The sequence below is a fragment of the Mastigoproctus giganteus genome, chromosome 1 (genome assembly GCF_048544385.1).
Source record: "Mastigoproctus giganteus isolate SK-2022 chromosome 1, ASM4854438v1, whole genome shotgun sequence".
NCBI lineage: Eukaryota > Metazoa > Arthropoda > Arachnida > Uropygi > Thelyphonidae > Mastigoproctus > Mastigoproctus giganteus.
In genome coordinates, this window is record NC_143575.1 from 5,933,490 (window position 1) to 5,952,968 (window position 19,479).

Consider the following 19,479-nt stretch of genomic DNA (forward strand, 5'->3'; position numbering starts at 1 on the left):
AATTGCTGGCAAAGAGAGCGAAGACGGGGGAGAAGGAATTCTTCGCATATATAAATACAAAGACAAACCAGATCATATCCTTATGTAATGGACATGGGATAGTAGTAGATACCCCAGCTGAAGTTGCAGATAAATTCAACAGTTACTTTGCTTGCAGGTTAATGGCATTTACCCTATAATCTTAAGAAGGTGAGTGCATTGAACCAGTGAGGCTAATTATGAGCGCATCGCTGAACTCAGGAGTGATTCCATTTCATTGGAAAAGTGTGTCAATGTATCTCCAATACATATGGGCGGTTCTAAGGGTGAAGTGGGAAGTTACCGACTGGTCAGTCAAACTTCAGTAGTAGGGAAAATCGTGGAGGCAGTGATCAAGGTTGGAATTCAGGATGATTTAGTTAGAAATGGAATTATGAAGGAATCTCAGCATGGTTTTATAAAGGGAAAATATGTTCAACAAATCTGGTTAGTTATTTTGACAGCATCACTCATGAGCTGGATTTAGGGAATAATTTCGACATTGCTTATTTAGATTTCAGCAAAGCATTTGACTCAGTCCCACATGAGCGGTTACGTTATAAGCTGGAACAGGTTGGAATCACAGGGAAAATCCTTAGATGGATAGCAGGATGGTTTCAGGGCAGGAGGCAAAGGGTTGTGATAAATAATTATTCCTCAGCTTGGGTTGATGTAAGAAGTGGGGTTCCCCAAGGATCAGTATTACGATCACTGTTGTTTTTGATTTTCATAAATGACATCGATGAAGGGATAAAGGGCGCGATGTCTAAATTTGCAGATGATGTAAAGATTGGTAGAGTAGTTAATGATGATCACCAAGCAGAGCTTCTTTGCAGCGGCTTAGATAAACTTCAGGGATGGTCAGAAAAGTGACTGCTTTACTTTATTCCAGAAAAGTGCATGGTCTTACACTTGGTGGATTTTAACTGAAGTGAGTAGTGGAAGAAAGGGACTTGGGAGTTACGATATGATCAGACGTAAATTCTCCGAGCATTGTAGACAGGTTGTAAGGGGACTCATGGTGCCCTAGCCTTGGATGCACAGCTTGGAAACTAGGTACATTAGAGTAGACTTGATTGAGCTATTTAAGACTCTGAGCGGCAAAAGTAAAATGAATGGGGATGAAATTTTCACAGTTATAAATGATTCTAGAACTAGGACTGATAAATTCAAGTTACAGGGGGAGATGTTTAGACTGGATTGCAAGAAATTTTATTTTAGCCAGCGAGTTATAAATTGCTGAAATAAGTTACTTACATGGGTGGTTGAGGCTGACAGTTTGGGGAAATTCAAAGAGCAGCTGGATAGTTGCCTATGGGAGAAGGGAAACACATAGATTGTCTGTTTCCCTTTCTTTTATTATTTATTAATTGTTTATTTTCTTTTAATTTTTTTATTATTATTTTATTTAATTGTTTTATTATTATTATTATTATTATTATTTTACCCTTTTTTTTTTAAAGCTGGTTCTGCATAAGCCTTAGGCTTCCTTGCACCATATGGCCATTAAAAAAAAAATAATAATTATACTTGTTTCAGAATTGTAATAAAAGTAACATGACTGAATTTTTTGTAAGAATTGAAGTTATTCAGTGGTACAACTCCTTAATTTCATACATTTCTTTTTCTTAGAATAGTTAATTTTCAGAATTCAGTAATTTTAAATTGTATTTTCATTACAGTATTTAATATACTTAATATGATAGTATGAACCAGAGCTATAATGCTCAATACGTTCTACATTGATATCAATATTCACTGTAATGTAAAAATTTCTTACTAATGTAAGATTTTTGATTTTTTAATTGTTTTTATTTTAATTTCTGGAGAGTATCATACGGAAGTGTTCAACATATTATATTGGGATAAACTTCTCTTATTCTTTTACAAATATTAATATACTTAAATATGTATAATTCAAAATAAGCTTCTTATTTTTTATATAATTCTTATCATCTAATTTACTTTCTTTTCAGAACCACAGGTTCGATCAATCTGTGATCATGTTAGGCAAGACAGACAAAGTAAGTATCTGTCTTAGTTTTCTAAAGTTTTATTAATAGAAAAGTATTATATTTATTAATTTTATTTAAATGAGATTTTCTTCTCTTTTTTGGCATATTTTCATCTGAAAGAATAACTATAATAATAATAATTTAAAAAAAAAAAATACTAAATTGCAATTGATACTTTAGCATTAATGTTCAGTGCAACCTTCAAGAAGAAAGTGGAAAAACTAGCCAGAGATGTTTTGATAGATCCCATACGCATAGTACAAGGAGAGCTTGGAGAGGCAAATGAGGATGTTACTCAAATTGTTTTGGTTATGCCTTCTGGTCCTTCTAAGTGGACATGGCTTACTAACAAACTGGTGGAATTTACATCAGGTAAGTTGGCATTTATTTATTATGTTAAATAAGATTAATACTATTGTAAAATCAAATTATCTTGCCTCTCTAAAGCAGGATTTTCAAAATGAATTCTTTTCTTTGGCTGCATGAAATAAAAATTGTAGATTTTAGTGATATCAACACAAATTATTTAACAAGAAATTTGCATGACTTTTCATTGCCTGTTTATCAATATCTGCTACAATTTTTATTGTATTAGGACAATAAAATGTCATTACATCAAACTTCTCAGGGTTAACGAATCATGTTGTACTAGAGTTTTGTTAAAATGACTATCATTGAAAGTTCTTTCAAGAGAACCATTATTTATACAAATAAATTCTGTTGTAGTTTTCTAGTATATATATAATTAACAATTTCTGATTTTCTTAAATATCAACTTAAAATCAGTAATAAAATAAAATTACAAAATCACATACCATAAAGGTAACAATGTTTTTTATGCTTGTTCAGAGATTGGTTTTTTTTTTTTTTTTTTTTTTTTTTCAGTATTCACTATTTATATTAAATATTATATCATAAATTTTAATAACCCACACTTTCAGATATATGGCCCAGTTAAATGTAACTTACCATAACTTTGAATGCATTAATATGTAAAGTTTTTGTTTTTAATATTTAACTTTTTTTTTTTTTTTTAATATATATATACAAAGGGTACTAGAAAAGTTTTGCAATATGATGCAACAATGAATCACAGGAAGCTGCTTGTTGCTGCATGTTGAGACATGTTCATACGTGCATAGTAGCCGCCGCGCCAAGTCGATGGGCTCAGTTATTCATTAGTAGTGAGAGTGTAAAGTGCTTACGATGGCATCGTGGTCACGAAATGAGATAAGGACAGTTTTGCGGTATAATTTCATGCGTGGTTTAACCATAGACCAGTGCTTAGAAGAAATGACTCTTGCACTAGATGATGATTGTCCACATCGTACAACGATATTCAGGTGGTATAGAGAATTCCAAAGGGGAAATTTCACTCTGGAGGATTCTGAGAGGCCGGGAAGGCCACGAACGTCAGTTACGGAGGAAAACGTTACTGCTGTGAGGAAAATGCTTGACGAAAACAGGCGAGTGACCTACCAACAGATAGAGGATACTTTGGGCCTAAATGCACCAGCAATTCGTTCGATTCTGCAAGATCATTTGCACGTGAAGAAACTTTGTTCTCTCTGGGTGCCGCATCAACTGACTGAAGAGCAGATGACACGACGTGTGACTTGGTGCCGGGAGATGTTAAAAAAGTTTGATAAGGGACAATCTCAGTATGTGAACAACATCGTGACAGGTGACGAGACTTGGCTGTACTATTACGATCTGCCGACCAAGGCTCAAAACAAAGTTTGGGTCTTTGATGATGACGACACACCCGTAATTGTCAGAAAATCCCGATCTGTAAAGAAGAAAATGATAGCTGTATTTTTCAAATCGAGTGGAATTGTGGAACGTGTCGTTTTGGACACACAGAAGACAGTCACAGCTAAGTGGTATACTGAACAATGCCTGCCTAAAGTCATTGGATCTGTGAAGAACCTGCGGCCAAAGTCAAGAATGGACACCTGGTACCTCCATCACGATAATGCTCCAGCTCACCGCGCCAAAGCCTGCACCGAATATTTGACCACGACAGGACTGAAACTTCTCGAGCACCCTCCCTACAATCCAGACCTTGCTCCCTGTGACTTTGCACTGTTCCCGCATGTGAAAATGAAGCTAAAAGGGAGGCGGTTTTCCAGTGATGAGGACCTTCTACGGGCTTGGGACAACGAGTGTGCTTTACTCCCTAGTGAAACTTGGCAGAACTGGTTTAAAGATTGGTTTCGGAGGATGGAGAGGTGTATTGAATGTAGAGGAAATTACTTTGAAAAAATTAAATAAACAAAGCTGTATTGCAAAACTTTCCTAGTACCCTTTGTATATAAGAAAATTCAACTTTAGTGAAATCAAAAATCTGTGTTTAAGTTTGCTGCTTCTGCACCCCCCCCCAAATTGAACAAGTGCACTTCTTTGATTTGAGCATTCAGCAAGGGGGAGGAAAAGTAAGTAGCTACAAGGATTAGTCATATCTCATCATTCACACTTTGAGAGTGGAAATGAATGAAAAGATGCTGGTATACTGTTACCAAATTGAATTTGAGCTTAATCATTCAAAAATGTGGGGAAACTTAAGAGTACGAAGCTGAACTCTTTTGTATACAGGCAGTTCTCACTTTACAAGTTCCCAGGTTAATGAGGTTTTTTTTTTTTTTTGCCCAAGTATCAACAAAATCAAAAATATGAACATTAATTGCAAAAAATGAATGTTAAACATTCATAAATACTACATTCCAAGCCACATGCATAGCTATACAATAGTGTACCCCGCTTTACGATATTAATCAGTTCCAGAGACGGCACCGCCGTAGCCAGGTGGGAAGGAGCAGCAGTGCGTAGCACATGCTTCTTGATTAGACTGGGGTTCGAGCCCGTCACCACCAAATATGGAGGATGCGGAAAGTTCAGGGAATGACCACCACATATCCCGGAGCAATATGGCCTTAGTTGCTAATGCTCCTAAAAACCAAATAACAAACAAACAAATCCAGAGACACCATCGTATAGTTAAAATATCGTAATGTGAACCCACTAACACATTGTTTTCTAGTAATTTGTTTCAAGATCTCGGAAGCTGAAATTTTTGCTGTATAACTAAGCTATTTATCTCTCAAAAATGTCATTTTTAAGGTCACGACCATGACCTTAAGGCCATATAAAAGGTCATGATCATGGTTTGTAAATTGTATTAGTTACCAATTCAAATCATTAAAATGCACTACACTTTCATCGTTAACCTATGTTCTCTTATAAGAACCAATTTTGAAAGCCTTTGTGATATTTTTCTAAAACACATTTCAGAAGGTCACTACCAAAAGACAATAAAAACAATTTGCACTTTCCAGTTTATTGGGCTTTTCTGTTACTGCAAGAAATTATAAACAGGTAGTAAACTCGATCTTCTTGCATTTGTGAAAATACCAATAGCTAGAATTGTGTGGTTTTTTTTCGTTATTATGGTGAAATGTATTTCCCCTTCACTGAAATCTTCAATTGTATAAAAAACATAAATAAATTTTCAGAATCTTCTCTTCGTTCCTTTTTTTGAAGCTTCGTAAACTTGTTACTCCACATAAATCGTGTTAGTTGCAATTTGTGTGTGCAGTTAAAAAATGCTTATGCATGCAATTGTGAAATTTATAAAGAAAAGAGAAGATTATCTTGAAAACAAACGCCTCTTGAAGCATTTCTGAAGAAGACGACTCCTTGTGCAACAAACCAAGTGCTGAGCCAATAATGAGTGATCAACGAGTGTGCATTTAGTCGATGATGATGATGAAGAATAAACATTCTTTAACATTTGTAAGTCATAAATAATTTCTTCATTATTATAATTTGCTTGATTTTACAGGCTATGTTTTCATTTCTTTGGATAAATCAATCATTGTTTAAACATAAACTAATTAGGCGTAACCCGATTTTTAACCTTATGTCTATGGGAAATAAATTCCCACTTTACGAGTGCATGCTAGGAACGAATTAACTCGTAAGTCGAAAAATACCTGAATTTTAAAACTGTCCTTCTTTTCCTCAATCAAAATCTTCCATATCTGTATTTAAAATAGGAGGTTCATTCACAGTATCATATAAAATTTAAACTTAGGCGAACAAGTATATTTTAGACATTGTGAACTTCGAAAATAATTTGTTATATTGACTTTTTCATTAGAACTATTTTGCTCAAACAAGGTTTATAAAGCATTATTAATAAGAGAAGTCAGGACCTGGACATTTTTTTTTTTTATTGAATCTTTATTGATGTAACAGGATTTTACTGTATTAACTTAAGCAGTATGGTGAAAGGAAGTCGGGCTTTTACTACACCATTCAGGAAAATAATTGCTCTCTATGTCTTTCACTCATTTTGCTGCTGATCCTGGTGAACTTTGAATTACTGAAATAAGTTACCTCCAACTTTAGCTTCAACTCCAGCATTAGCATTAGTAGAGGCATATGGCTTATACAGCATCAGCAAAAAAGTGGGGGGGAATCCCGTTTCACACAACCATTCACTTTAAAAGTTTCTCCACTTCCATGAATTTATTTAAGCTATCAACCTCCACAACGACAGAGGGAAGTTTGTTTCAGTAATCAACCACCCACTGGCTAAAGGCAAATTTCCAAACATATATTCTATAACTGTCCTTCCTCAATTTGATTTCCCCCCCCCCCAGGTTCTTAATCTGAGCAACAGGAAGAATCCCATCAGCATTGAGCCTGCTCAACCCATTCAAGGCTTTAAACACCTCAATCAGATCACCTTGCAGGTGCCTAGTCTCCAGACACTGTAATTTGCAAAACTTAAGCCTGTCTTTGTAAGAGCAACCCTTTGTTCCATTCACTAATCTTGTTGCCCTTCTCTGTACTCTTTCCACTAGCTCTACATCCTTCTTAAAATGAGGCCTCCAGACTTGTATATAGCATTTAAGTGTAGCCTGACCATCCTTATACAAGGGGATAATCACCTCCTTATCCCTACTAGAAAAATTCCTGTATATTCCTGTATATCATTGACAAGACACCATGAGATACACTTGCAGACCATCTGCACTGCTCAGAAAACTTCATATCTGCCTGCACGATTATCCCCAGGTCCTTTTCATTCTCTACCACTGTCAGTTTAGCACCACACAGCTGATACATTACTCTGGGGTTACTGTTTCCTTTCATCCCATTGATCTTATATGCCATTCGTATGCAGTTTAGCGTGGGGTGCACGGGTTGAAGGAGAGGGGGAAGCGGACCAATATCATAACTAAACTCCTATCTATCCTGCACATCTATCCTTGTTTAAATTTTTTTTTATCACTATTTCAAAATATTATTATTAAAATAAATGACCATAGATTTGCGGTTGAAAAATGGAACTTTAAAACAAGCAGCAAGTACTTCTAGTAGTGCAGCTGTGGCCAGTGAAAACGAACACAATATTGTCACACTTCAAAGTGAGGATTAGCAATCGCAGCCCTTTGTTCCCCAAAAATCCAAAGTGAAAAACAGGAACTAACTAATAAAAGTCCAAAACGAATGTATGATGACAGTTATTTGAATTTTGGCTTTACATGTGTTGGAAATGAAGATGCTTCTGATGCACAGTGCATCATATGTAATAAAATATTAGCAAACAATTCTTTGGCTCCCGCTAAACTTTTGTTTCATAAGTGTTCCGTAAATATATTGTGAGATGAAAACTGTTCCATCAATATATTGTGCAATGAAGTGTTCCGGCACTAAACAAGTTTGTGAAACACCGGTCTAGATGATCCTGCAATGCTTTGTTAACCCTTGACTCCATTATTTTTTCCATAACAGAAGTTAAACTAACAGGTCTATAATTACTCATGTCACCCTTTTATCCCCCTTTGTGAATTGGGGATACATTTGCACATCTCCAGTCCATGTGGACCTCCTCTAAGTCCAAGGAAGCTCTCATAATTATTGCTAAGATTTTGCTTACTTCCTTTGTTGCTGCCTTTAATATAACTGGATAGATCCCATCTACCCCAGGTGCCTTTCTTATGTGCAACTTCAATTTCTCCTCCACTTTGCTCTTGGTTATTACAAAATCATTTTGCTCCTTACCGGAGTTTGATAAACCTCTGGCATCCCCCCCCCTCCCTGAATAACTCCTCATGTGCAAATGGAGATACAAAATACTCATGCAGTTTGTCAGTTACCTGAGCATGATCATCAACAGTTGAACCATCGATATCAAGTGGGCCAATCTGATATATCCCATTCCTTCTATAGTTTACACGAGGATGCAAAGAAATCTTTGCTGTTTTTCTTTGCATCCTTTGCCAAAGATTTCTCGTAATGTGCATTCGTCTGCCTAACCTCCTTTGTGACTTGATTACAAATCAGCTTATATCTAATATAGGCTTCTGTGTCACCTGATAATTTATATGCATCCCATGCAGTTTTCTTCTCTGCCATGAGTCTTATTAGTTCAAAATGCAAATTTGCTTATTAGCAAATTCTAAATGCTTCTCATTTAGAATTTGCTGTTGGTAACTTCATCACTTGATCCCACTATATTGAATTTAAAAACTATCTTAGACCACCGTAGTCACCGTTGCGAAAGCAAAAACCCTTCCCTTTACCTCTGATGGTAGTTACATTAGCATTAGTAAAGGCATACAATGCAAGAAAGCAAGCTTATGCAGCATCAGCCAAAAAAAACGAACCCACTCTCATTTCAAATACCTGTCTAGCTCAGCCTTAAATTTATTTAGGCTATCAACTTCCACAACAAAACATGGAAGTCTGTTCCACCAATCAACTACCCGCTGGCTAAAGGCAAACTTCTGCACATCTATCCTACAAGTGTCTTTCCTCAATTTGAATTTATGCCCTCTCAGGTGATTATTCTGAGCAAGAGGAAGAATCCCATCAGCATTGAGCATGCTCAAACCATTCAAGGCTTTATACACCTCAATCAGATCACTTCGCAGGTGCCCAGTCTGTAGACACTGTAATCTGCAAAACTTAAGCCTTTCTTCGTTAGAGCAACCCTTCATTCCATACACTAATCTTGTTGTCCTTCTCTGTACTCATTCCAACAGATCTACATCCTTCGAAAATTGTAGATCTCTTAAAGTACCATTTATAACTGACACAATATAATAGCGTAGCTTAATTTACATAGCTTAACTTATTATGATACTCACCTTTTTATAATCTGCATTGATGTTGGAATAAATTGGATGATAATAGAATTTATTTTTTCAAAGGTTTGGGAGGTATTGTTTACTTTAAATTTCGAAAATCTGGTGAGGGGCACATATATAGAAAAAATGGAATCTATACTCTCTGATTCAGATACATACAAACTGGATAACACATATACTATTTCCAAACATAAAAATAAGCTTGACATTATTTTAAGGAAATTAAGATCCAACAATGAAATTAATTTATATACCCTTCAACAGATTGGTATCCGTAACAATATTCTACCACATATGTTTGCTATTTCCAAACTCCATAAACCCAATCACCCACTAAGACCCATAATATCCTTCAGCAAATCAGCTTTCACTCATTTATCTTCCTTCCTGATCAAAATTATCTCCCCCCTCACGAGATTTTGGAAATTTAAAGTAAACAATACCTCCCAAACCTTTGAAAAAATAAATTCTATGACAATAACCAATGATGACAGCCTAGCATCTTTTGATGTAGTCTCATTGTACACTAATGTACATTTACCGTCAACATTACAAAACTTACGTAATTTCTTAACAGATGACAAAACCTTATCCAATCGCACTTCCCTTTCAATTAATAGCATACTAGAGCTCACAACCTTTCTATTAGATGCCAGATACTTCCGATTTCTTAATCAGATTTACCAGCAAACCTACGGCCTACCTATGGGATTAGGGATCTCAGCCCCCTATCTGAAATTTACCTAGCCTCCGTAGAAAATCATATATTACAACCAGATATTAAATTATTTATACGATAAATAATTTAATCTAGATATTAAATTATTTATATGATACGCTGACGATAGTCAGCGTATCATAGTGCACATATCAACAATAAATAGTGCACATATCAACAATAAATGATCTTTTCATTAAATTTAATTCCATGCATAATAGATTAAAATATACCCTGGAATTGAAAGAAAAGGGACAAATTAATTTCCTAAACCTCACTATATACAGAAGCAATACAAAACTAGGAACAAGAATTTTCAGAAAAAATACTCACACAGGCAAATACTTACACTTTGAATCACATCACCCCCTCAACACAAAAAAAGCAGTCTTTTATAACCAAATTTACAATGCTATAAAATACAGTTCCATACATTATGACCTTAATAATGAACTGCAATATCTTACAAGTAAATTCATATCTAGGAAATATCCTATTCAATTAATCAAACAAACTATTATCCCAGTCCAAAATAATATCAACAACCCACCCAAACGCATGTCCAATAATAATCCACGTATTATCCTCCCTTACCATAATAATTTTGCAAACCATTTTCGCTGTTTATTCAAAAGTACTGATATCATCCTTACATTCTCATCTTACAATAAACTAGGTTCATTATTCAACTCATATAAAGATACACAAAATTACCACATTAGTGACATGAATAATATCATCTACTTAATAAAATGTCAAGATAACTGTAACGCTTACTACATTGGTAGCACCACCACAAAATACAGTTCTACCAAAACATCAAACACACATGCGTACTACCACTACAATAGCTTTAGGATGGGACAGTCCAATACCGAATTAGCAACACATGTTCAACCCCACAACCACACCCCGTTAGTAGATTCAGCCATTCCTATTATCAAATTAAAATCCAGTTTTAAAATTTTCCACTATGAAGCCCTAGTTATAGAATGGTTTCGCTGCCATTCCGCTCTTCAAGTATTAAATTCCAAACTACCCTATAACATAGCACCAGTCTGGAATCTCATGCACCTGAGATTCCCACATGTATCCAGGAGCATCACGGGAACCTTTTACTTGCGTTTACTCTCATTCTTCCATTGCCAACTGAAGACATGTAAACCAAACCCACCTCCTTGTTATGGCTATTGGCCTTCTGTTTCCAACCGTATAACTAAAATCGTTTCAAATTTCAACATTGACAATGAAGGACAAAGACGTGCACTTCTACTTCCTTGCGCACATTTTAATTCTGTTTTTAAATCCTAACTTATTCATGTTAACTTAAATTTAAAATTATCATCCAATTTATTCCAACATCAATGCAGATTATAAAAAGGTGAGTATCATAATAAATTAAATTAAGCTACGCTATTATATTGTCTCTACGTCCTTCTTAAAATGAGGCCTCCAGACCTGTACAGTACTCAAGGTGTGGATTGCCTTATACAAGGGGATAATCACCTCCTTATCCCTGCTAGAAAAATTCCTGTATATCATTGACAAGACACCATGAGCTACTCTTGCAGACCGTCTGCACTGCTAAGAAAACTTCATATCTGCCTGCACAATTACCCCCAGGTCCTTTTCATTCTCTACCACTGTCAGCGTAGTACCACAGAGTTTATACGTTACTCTGGGGTTAGTGATTCCCATATGTAGTACTTTACATTTGTCAATGTTAAACTTCATTTGCCACCTCTCAGCCCATCTGCTCAACTTTTCTAGATCCTGTTGCAGCAGCATACTGTCATTAGTGTCATTAACAACAGAAGTGGATGATGCAGTCAAAACAAAATGTTGTGTATTAGCATTAGCATTATCAAGGACACATGACGCAAGAAAGCAAGCTTATATAGCATCAGCCAAAAAAAACACACACACACACACACACCCTTCTCATTTCACCCATCCACTCGCTCCAAATGTTTGTCTAGTTCTGCCTTGAATCTGTTTAAGCTATCAATTTCTACAACGACAGATGGAAGTTTGTTCCAGCAATCAACCCCCAGCTGGCTAAAGGCAAACTTCCACGCATCATCTATCCTACAACTGTCATTCCTCAGTTTGAATTTATGCCCTCTCAAGTGATTATTTTTAGCAAGAGGAAGAATCTGTTCAGCATTGAGCATGCTCAAACCATTCAAGTCCTTGCACACCTCAGTCGGATCACCTCACAGGTGGCTAGTCTCCAGACACTATAATTTACAAAACTTAAGCCTTTCTTCGTAAGAGCAACCCTTTGTTCCATTCACTAATCTTGTTGCCCTTCTCTGTACTTGTTCCAGAATCTCTACTCCTTCCTAAAATGAGACCTCCAGACCTGTATACAGTACTCAAGGTGTGGTCTCACCATTGCCTTATACAAGGGGATAATCACCTCCTTAACCCTGCTATAAAAATTTCTGTATATCATTGGCAAGACACCATGAGCTCCTTTTGCAGACCATCTGCACTTCTCAGAAAACTTCATATCTGCCTGCACAATTATCTCCAGGTCCTTTTCACTCTATACCGCTCTCAGTGTGGCGCCTCCGTAGCCAGGTGGGAAGGAGCAGCAGTTCGTAGCACATGCTTCTTGATTAGACCCGGGTTCGAGCCCGTCACCACCAAATACGAAGAATGCGGAAAGTTCGGGGAATGATCACAGCATATCCCAGAGCAATGTGGCCTTAGTTACTAATGCTCCTAAAAAACAAATAACAAACAAACCACTCTCAGTGTAGTATTACAGTTGATATGTTACTCTGGGGTTACTGCTTCCCATATGCAGTATTTTACATTTGTCAATGTTAAACTTGAGTTGCCACCTCTCAGCCCATCTGCTCAACTTTTCTAGATCCTGTTGCAGGAGTGTACTGTCTTTAGTGGCATTAACAACCCTGCTGACCTTCATATCATCTGAAAACTTGGACATTAAGCATGATATACCATTATCAATATCATTAATGAATACAGAAAACAACATTGGACCCAACACTGAACCTTGGGGGAATCCACCAGTAACATTAGTCCACAAATAATAACATTGATTTTCCACTCTCTGCCTTCTCCCACTCAACTATCCCTTTATCCATAGCAGCAATTTGCCTCCAGTGCCAAACTACTCCAATTTGTGCAGCAGTCTTCAATATGCAACAGTATCAAAAGCCTTTCTAAGATCCAAATATATGATATCAAAATTATCCTTTCCATCCAGTTCCTTTGTGACTACATCATAGCATCCAATCAAATTGGTCAGACAAGACTTCCCCTTAACAAACCCATGCTGTGTCCAAGCTATAACTGAAGTCTTGTCTAGATAATCCTGCAATGCTTCTTTAACTAGTGCCCCCATTAATTTCCTTGGAACATAAGTTAAACTAACAGGTTTGCAATTACCTGTCTACCCCTTTGATCCTTCTCTGTGGATTGTGGTTATATTTGCACATTTCCAGTTCATCGGTACCTTCCCTGAGTCTAAGGAAGCTCTCATAATTATGGCTAAGGTTTGATTACCTTCTTTGCTGCCTCCTTTAATATAACTGGAGAGATTCCATCCACCCCACGTGCCTTTCTTATGTTTATCTTCAACAATTTCTCCTTCACTTTACTCTCAGTTATTACAAGATTATTTAGCTATTTCCAGAGTTGAATACACCTCTGGCATTCCCATCGCTGAATAACTCCTTATGTGTGAATGTATATGCAAAAATATTCATTTAGTATGTTAGCTACCTGAGCTGGATCATCAACAGTTGTGCCATTGATATCAAGTGGACCAATCTGATTCATCCTCTTATTTCTTGAGTTTACATAAGTAAAGAAATCTTTGCTGTTTTTCTTTGCATCCTTTCCTAAAGATTTCTTGTAATCTGCGTAACCTCCTTTGTGACTTGGTTACAGACCAGCTTATATCTATCATAGACTTCTGTATCACCTATGTATTTATATGTATCCCATGCATTTCTCTTCTCTGCCACATGTCTAATTAGTTCATCTGACATCCATTTAGGCCTAAATCTTTAACAATATTTCTTAGTTGATATGAATATTCTAGTAGCTTCCAAGATTATATCTTTGTATGCTTCCCATTTTGAATTTGCTGTTGGTAAAATCATCGGTTGTTCCCACCGTATAGAATTTAAATACTCTCGCAGGCCGGCTGCTAGTTAGTACACAGGATCGAACCTATTGGTAACTGTCTAGGGGGCTTCTGGATCAGCTAATGTATAACCTTGCTGCCTCTACTCTGCCAGATAATAACCGGAGGGAGAGGCGCCTCCGTAGCCATGTGGGAAGGAGCAGCAGTGCGTAGCACACGCTTCTTGATTAGACCGAGGTTCGAGTCCATCACCACCAAATACGGAGGATGCAGAAAGGTCAGGGAATGACCACCGCATATCCCGGAGCAATATGGCCGTAGTTGCTAATGCTCTTAAAAACCAAATAACAACAACAACTGGAGGGAGTCCGAGTAGTGTGTATGTGGGGGGCATTGTCGAGGCCACGTTATGTCAAGGATCTGTGTATATTCTTTCATTGTGTACGCCATATCCAAAAATTTCATTACTTCATACAGCATGTCCCACCCACTTTTTATTACTATTGAATACACCATGAATTGTTAAACTAATACAGCAAGCTTATCTGCGAAAGGATATAAACTTCCCAAACACTTACTAATTCATTTCACAAATATACGTGGTATCAATTCTAATCTCAATAATATCCATTTCCACTTGCGGTCTGCCAAACCCCATGTACTTTTTCCGACTGAATCTCAGTTATCAGTTGATTCAACACTGCTAATCTCAGTTGCCCAAATTATTCGCTGTATGATTCCTTTTGCCTCAAAGGTGGTACTTGGGCATATGTCCATTCTGATATTCATTGTCAAAATTAATTTGACAATGAATCTCCTCTTTTCGATCTTCTCTGGCTTAAAATCTCTCTACCTCGTTGTCTCAAATTCATCTGTTTCTGCCGTTTTCCCAACTCCACTAATCACTTGCAGCTCTTTGACTATCTCCCTTTGCAACTTGAATTTCTAAGTCCAACTTTCCTAACAGTGAGGTAATTTTCCTTGGTGATTTTAATTTTCACAACTCCAGCTGGCTTCCTAGTCACATGGCACCTCCGTAGCCAGGTGGGAAGGAGCAGCAGTGCGTAGCGCACGCTTCTTGATCAGACCGGGGTTCGAGCCCGTCACCACCAAATATGGAGGATGCGGAAAGGTCAGGGAATGACCACCGCATATCCCGGAGCAATATGGCCTTAGTTGCTAATGCTCCTAAAAACCAAATAACAAACAAAACTTCCTAGTCACACCGACCCAACTGGTCGAGATTTGTTCATTTACCTACAAGAATACTGGACAATCCTAACCATACAGCCAACATGCTTGATCTTTTTCTCACAAACAATCCTTCTAAGTATACAGTCGAACTGAGAGGTCCTTTAGGCACCTAAGATCACAACTTCGTGATTGTCTCTTCTCCAATAGAGCCTTTATCTCATGGCTATTCCCAACCTCGTATTGTATGGCATTACAAGAATGCAAAATGGGATGACCTGCAAGACTTCTTTTCTTCTTTTCCTTGGTCTGATTACTGTTTCAAAACTTCTGATGTCAACGTTTGCTCAGATTGTGTCAGTGAAATTATTCTTGCAGGAATGGAATCCTTTATCCGACACTCCACTTTAAAATCTCGTCCTCTATCTAAACCTTAGTTTTTCAATAAATGTTCTAAGGCTGTTCATGAGAAGAACAGTGCATATCATAATTGGCTTGTTTTGAATCCTTCAGTTTCCTTTTCTGCCTACACAAAGCTCGCAACGATTGTAAAGCAGTTAATAATCAGTCCAAACTATGGTTTGAACAGGCTAAGAGTAGAAAACTTGCTTCTTACCCTAATGGTAGCTGAGCTTTCTGGTCGCTTGCCAAAGCTATTGGCCGCAACTTTTGCCCATCTCTGCTCCCACCTCTGTCCAAACCAGATGGTTCTGTTGTCACTATAGCCAAGGATAAAGCTGACCTGCTAGCATCCCATTTTCCTTCCAACTCATGTATTAATGATCTTGGTAAAACACCTCCTACCATTCCCAACACGCTCCATTCAATGCCTCCTGTGGTCTTCCATCAGAAGGATTTTGATGAATCTTGATGCTAAGAAAGCTCCAGGTCCTTATGGTATTTCTCCATTTGTTCTCAAAACCTGTACTGCTCAAATTAGTCCTGTTCTTTGTTGCCTTTTTTCACTTTCTTATTCCAAAGGTATTTTTTCCTTCTGTTCGGAAATTTGCTGATATCCAGTGAGTTCCTAAAAAGGGTGACAAATCTCTCCTATCCAATTATCGTCCCATTGCAATTACCTCTACTCTTTCTAAAGTAATGGAGAAATCAATTAACCGCCAACTGAAACTACCTTTTTTTTTTTTTTTTTTTTATGAGAACCCCAAACACGAGAGGTATTATAACCTATAGTACTTAGTACCGTGCTTGGGTTGGAGGTTGAGAAGACGAAAGAAGATATTTGTTGATATTGGACTTGAACTTCTGTAGATTGTAATTTTCAGGAAATACGTATGAAGGAAGGTTGTTCCAGAAAACGGCAGTTGCATGAATAAATGAGGAAGATGAAAAGTGGGTTCTGTGGGTTTGAAGTTGGACAGTAAATGGATGTTGGCTGGTGGCGGCACGTGTTCGGACTGTTTTGAAAGAGAGAGCGGGAATTATAGAAGCCAATTCAGAAGAACAGTGCCCATGGAAGTATCTGTAGAAGAGGCATGCAGCAGAAACAGTGCGTCTATGAGAAAGCGAGTGGAGAGACTCTGTTAGAGATGAATCATTAATTAACCTAACTGCCCTCTTCTGAATGGAATCAAGAAGCCTGAGAGAGGTTTTGGGGGCACCACCCCAGATGTGGGAACAATATTCCATGGCAGGGCGGATTTGCGATTTATACAGAGTGAGCAGCTGTTTGGAAGAAAAGTAACGCCGAGAGCGAAAGAGAAAACCAAGTTTTTTAGATGCAGAGGAAGCAATATTTGTAATGTGCTTGTGCCAAGAGAGATTAGAAGTCAGGGTAATCCCCAAAAGAGATATATCATTTTGCCTAGAAATCGGAGTGTCACTAAAGATAAGCATAGGAGCAGAAGAATCCTTTTTGCGAGATAAAAGACAAGATTGAGTTTCAGAAAGGTTGAAATAAACTAAGTTGTCTTTGCCCCACTGGAGAATTACCTGAAGATCGGCATTTAAGGAATTGGCAGCAGATTTTCGAGAACTTGAAGCTGATTGAGCTGGACAAGGTTTCTCAAAATGGAAAGTTGAATGCAATGTGCTATCATCGGCAAAACTATGGATAGGATTTCCAGTCAATGGGAGAAGGTCATTGATATACAAGAGGAAAAGAGTGGGGGAAAGAACTGAAGCTTGGGGGACACCGGCATTAGTGGAGAAGTTAGAAGACAGAGAGCCATCTACCATCACCCTCAGGGAGCGATCAGAGAGAAAACTGGATAACCAATTACTAAAAACAGTTGGCAAACCATAAAATGGAAGCTTGTTTAGAAGACTTTATGCCAAACACGATCAAAAGCCTTTGAGATGTCAAGAGCAACTAGCATTAGCATTAGCATTAGTAGAGGCATATGATGCAAGAAAGCAAGCTTATTCAGCATCAGCCAAAAAAAAAAAAAAAAAAACCACTCCCATTTCACCTCTCCGTTCGTTCGAAATACCTGTCCAGTTGAGCTTTAAATTTGTTTAGGCTATCAACTTCAACAACAAGTGATGGAAGTCGGTTCCACCAACCAACTACGTGCTGGCCAAAGGCAAATTTCCGCACATCTATCCGACATCCGTCCTTCCTCAATTTGAATTTATGCCCTCTGAGGTGATTATTCTGAGCAAGATGGCGCCTCCGTAGCCAGGTGGGTAGGAGCAGCAAGCCCGTCACTACCAAATACGGAGGATGCGGAAAGGTCAAGGAATGACCACCGCATATCCTGGAGCAATATGGCCTTAGTTGCTAATGCTCCTAAAAAAAAAAAAAAAAAAAAAAACTAACCAACCAATCTGAGCAAGATGAAGAATCCCATTGGCATTGAGCATGCTCAAACCATTCAAAGCCTTATACACCTCTATCAGATCACCTCGCCGGTGCCTAGTCTCCAGACTCTGTAATTTGCAAAACTTAAGCCTTTCTTCGTAAGAGCAACTACTTGTGTTTCACCGAACCTTTCCATTGAATTAGTCCATAAATGGGTAACATAAGCCAGAATATCACCAGTGGATCGACACTGACGGAATCCATACTGGCGATCTTTGATCAGACGGAAGGTTTCTAGGTAGTTTAAGAGTTGGCGGTTAATTGATTTCTCCATTACTTTAGAAAGAGTAGAAGTAATTGCAATGGGACGATAATTGGATGGGAGGGATTTGTCACCCTTTTTAGGAACTGGCTGGATATGAGCAAATTTCCAAGCAGAAGGAAAAATACCTTTGGAATAAGAAAGTGAAAAAAGGCGGCAAAGAATAGGAGTAAGTTCAGGAGCACAGGTTTTGAGAACAAGTGGAGAAATACCATCAGGACCTGGAGCTTTCTTAGCATCAAGATTCATCAAAATCCTTCTGATATCCTTTTGACGGAAGACCACAGGAGGCATTGAATGGAGCGTGTTAGGAATGGTGGGAGGTGTTTTACCAAGATCATTAATACATGAGCTCGAAGAAAAATGGGATGCTAGCAGGTCAGCTTTATCCTTTGCTGAAGTGACAACAGAACCATCTGGTTTGGACAGAGGTGGGAGCAGAGATGGGCAAAAGTTGCGGCCAATAGCTTTGGCAAAAGACCACCAGAATGCTCGGCTACCATTAGGGCAAGAAGCAAGTTTTCTACTCTTAGCCTGTTCAAACTCTAGTTTGGACTGATTAATAACTGCTTTACAATTGTTGCGAGCTTTGGTGTAGGCAGAAAATGAAACTGAAGAATTAGAAACAAGCCAATTACGATATGCAACGTTCTTCTCTTGGACAGCCTTAGCACATTTATTGGAAAACCAAGGTTTAGATAAAGGACGAGATTTTAAAGTGGAGTGTGGGATCAAGGATTCCATTCCTGCAAGAATAATTTCACTGACACAATCTGAGGAAAGTTGACATCAGGAGTTTTGAAACAGGAATCAGACCAAGGAAAAGAAGAAAAGAAGTCTCGCAGGTCATCCCATTTTGCATTCTTGTAATGCCAAACAATACGAGGTTGGGAATAGGCATGAGATAAAGGTTCCATTGGAGAAGAGACAATCACCAAATTGTGATCTGAAGTGCCTAAAGGACCTCTCACTTCAACCTTGTAATTAGAAGGGTTGTTTGTGAGAAAAAGATCAAGTGTATTGGCTGTATGATTAGGATTGCCGGTATTCTTGTAGGTAAATGAACAATCTGTGCTAGTCATTAGTAATTGCAAAAGCCTCAGCATCTCGACCTGCTGGGTCGGTGTGACTAGAAAACGGAAGCCAGCTGGAGTTGTGAACGTTAAAA

The 19,479-nt window shown here is 37.8% G+C and overlaps 1 protein-coding gene across 2 annotated transcripts in view; it reads left to right on the top strand.

Annotated features, from left to right (window-relative positions):
- Positions 1-19,479, top strand: part of LOC150090512 (ATP-dependent RNA helicase DDX42) — a 369,985-nt gene that overhangs the window by 222,737 nt on the left and 127,769 nt on the right. For both annotated transcript variants that reach the window (XM_090371284.1, XM_090371279.1), the window contains exons 11-12: positions 1,995-2,042; positions 2,214-2,405. In XM_090371284.1, the coding sequence (XP_090227410.1) occupies positions 1,995-2,042; positions 2,214-2,405 (240 nt within the window). The remainder of the gene's footprint in view (positions 1-1,994; positions 2,043-2,213; positions 2,406-19,479) is intronic.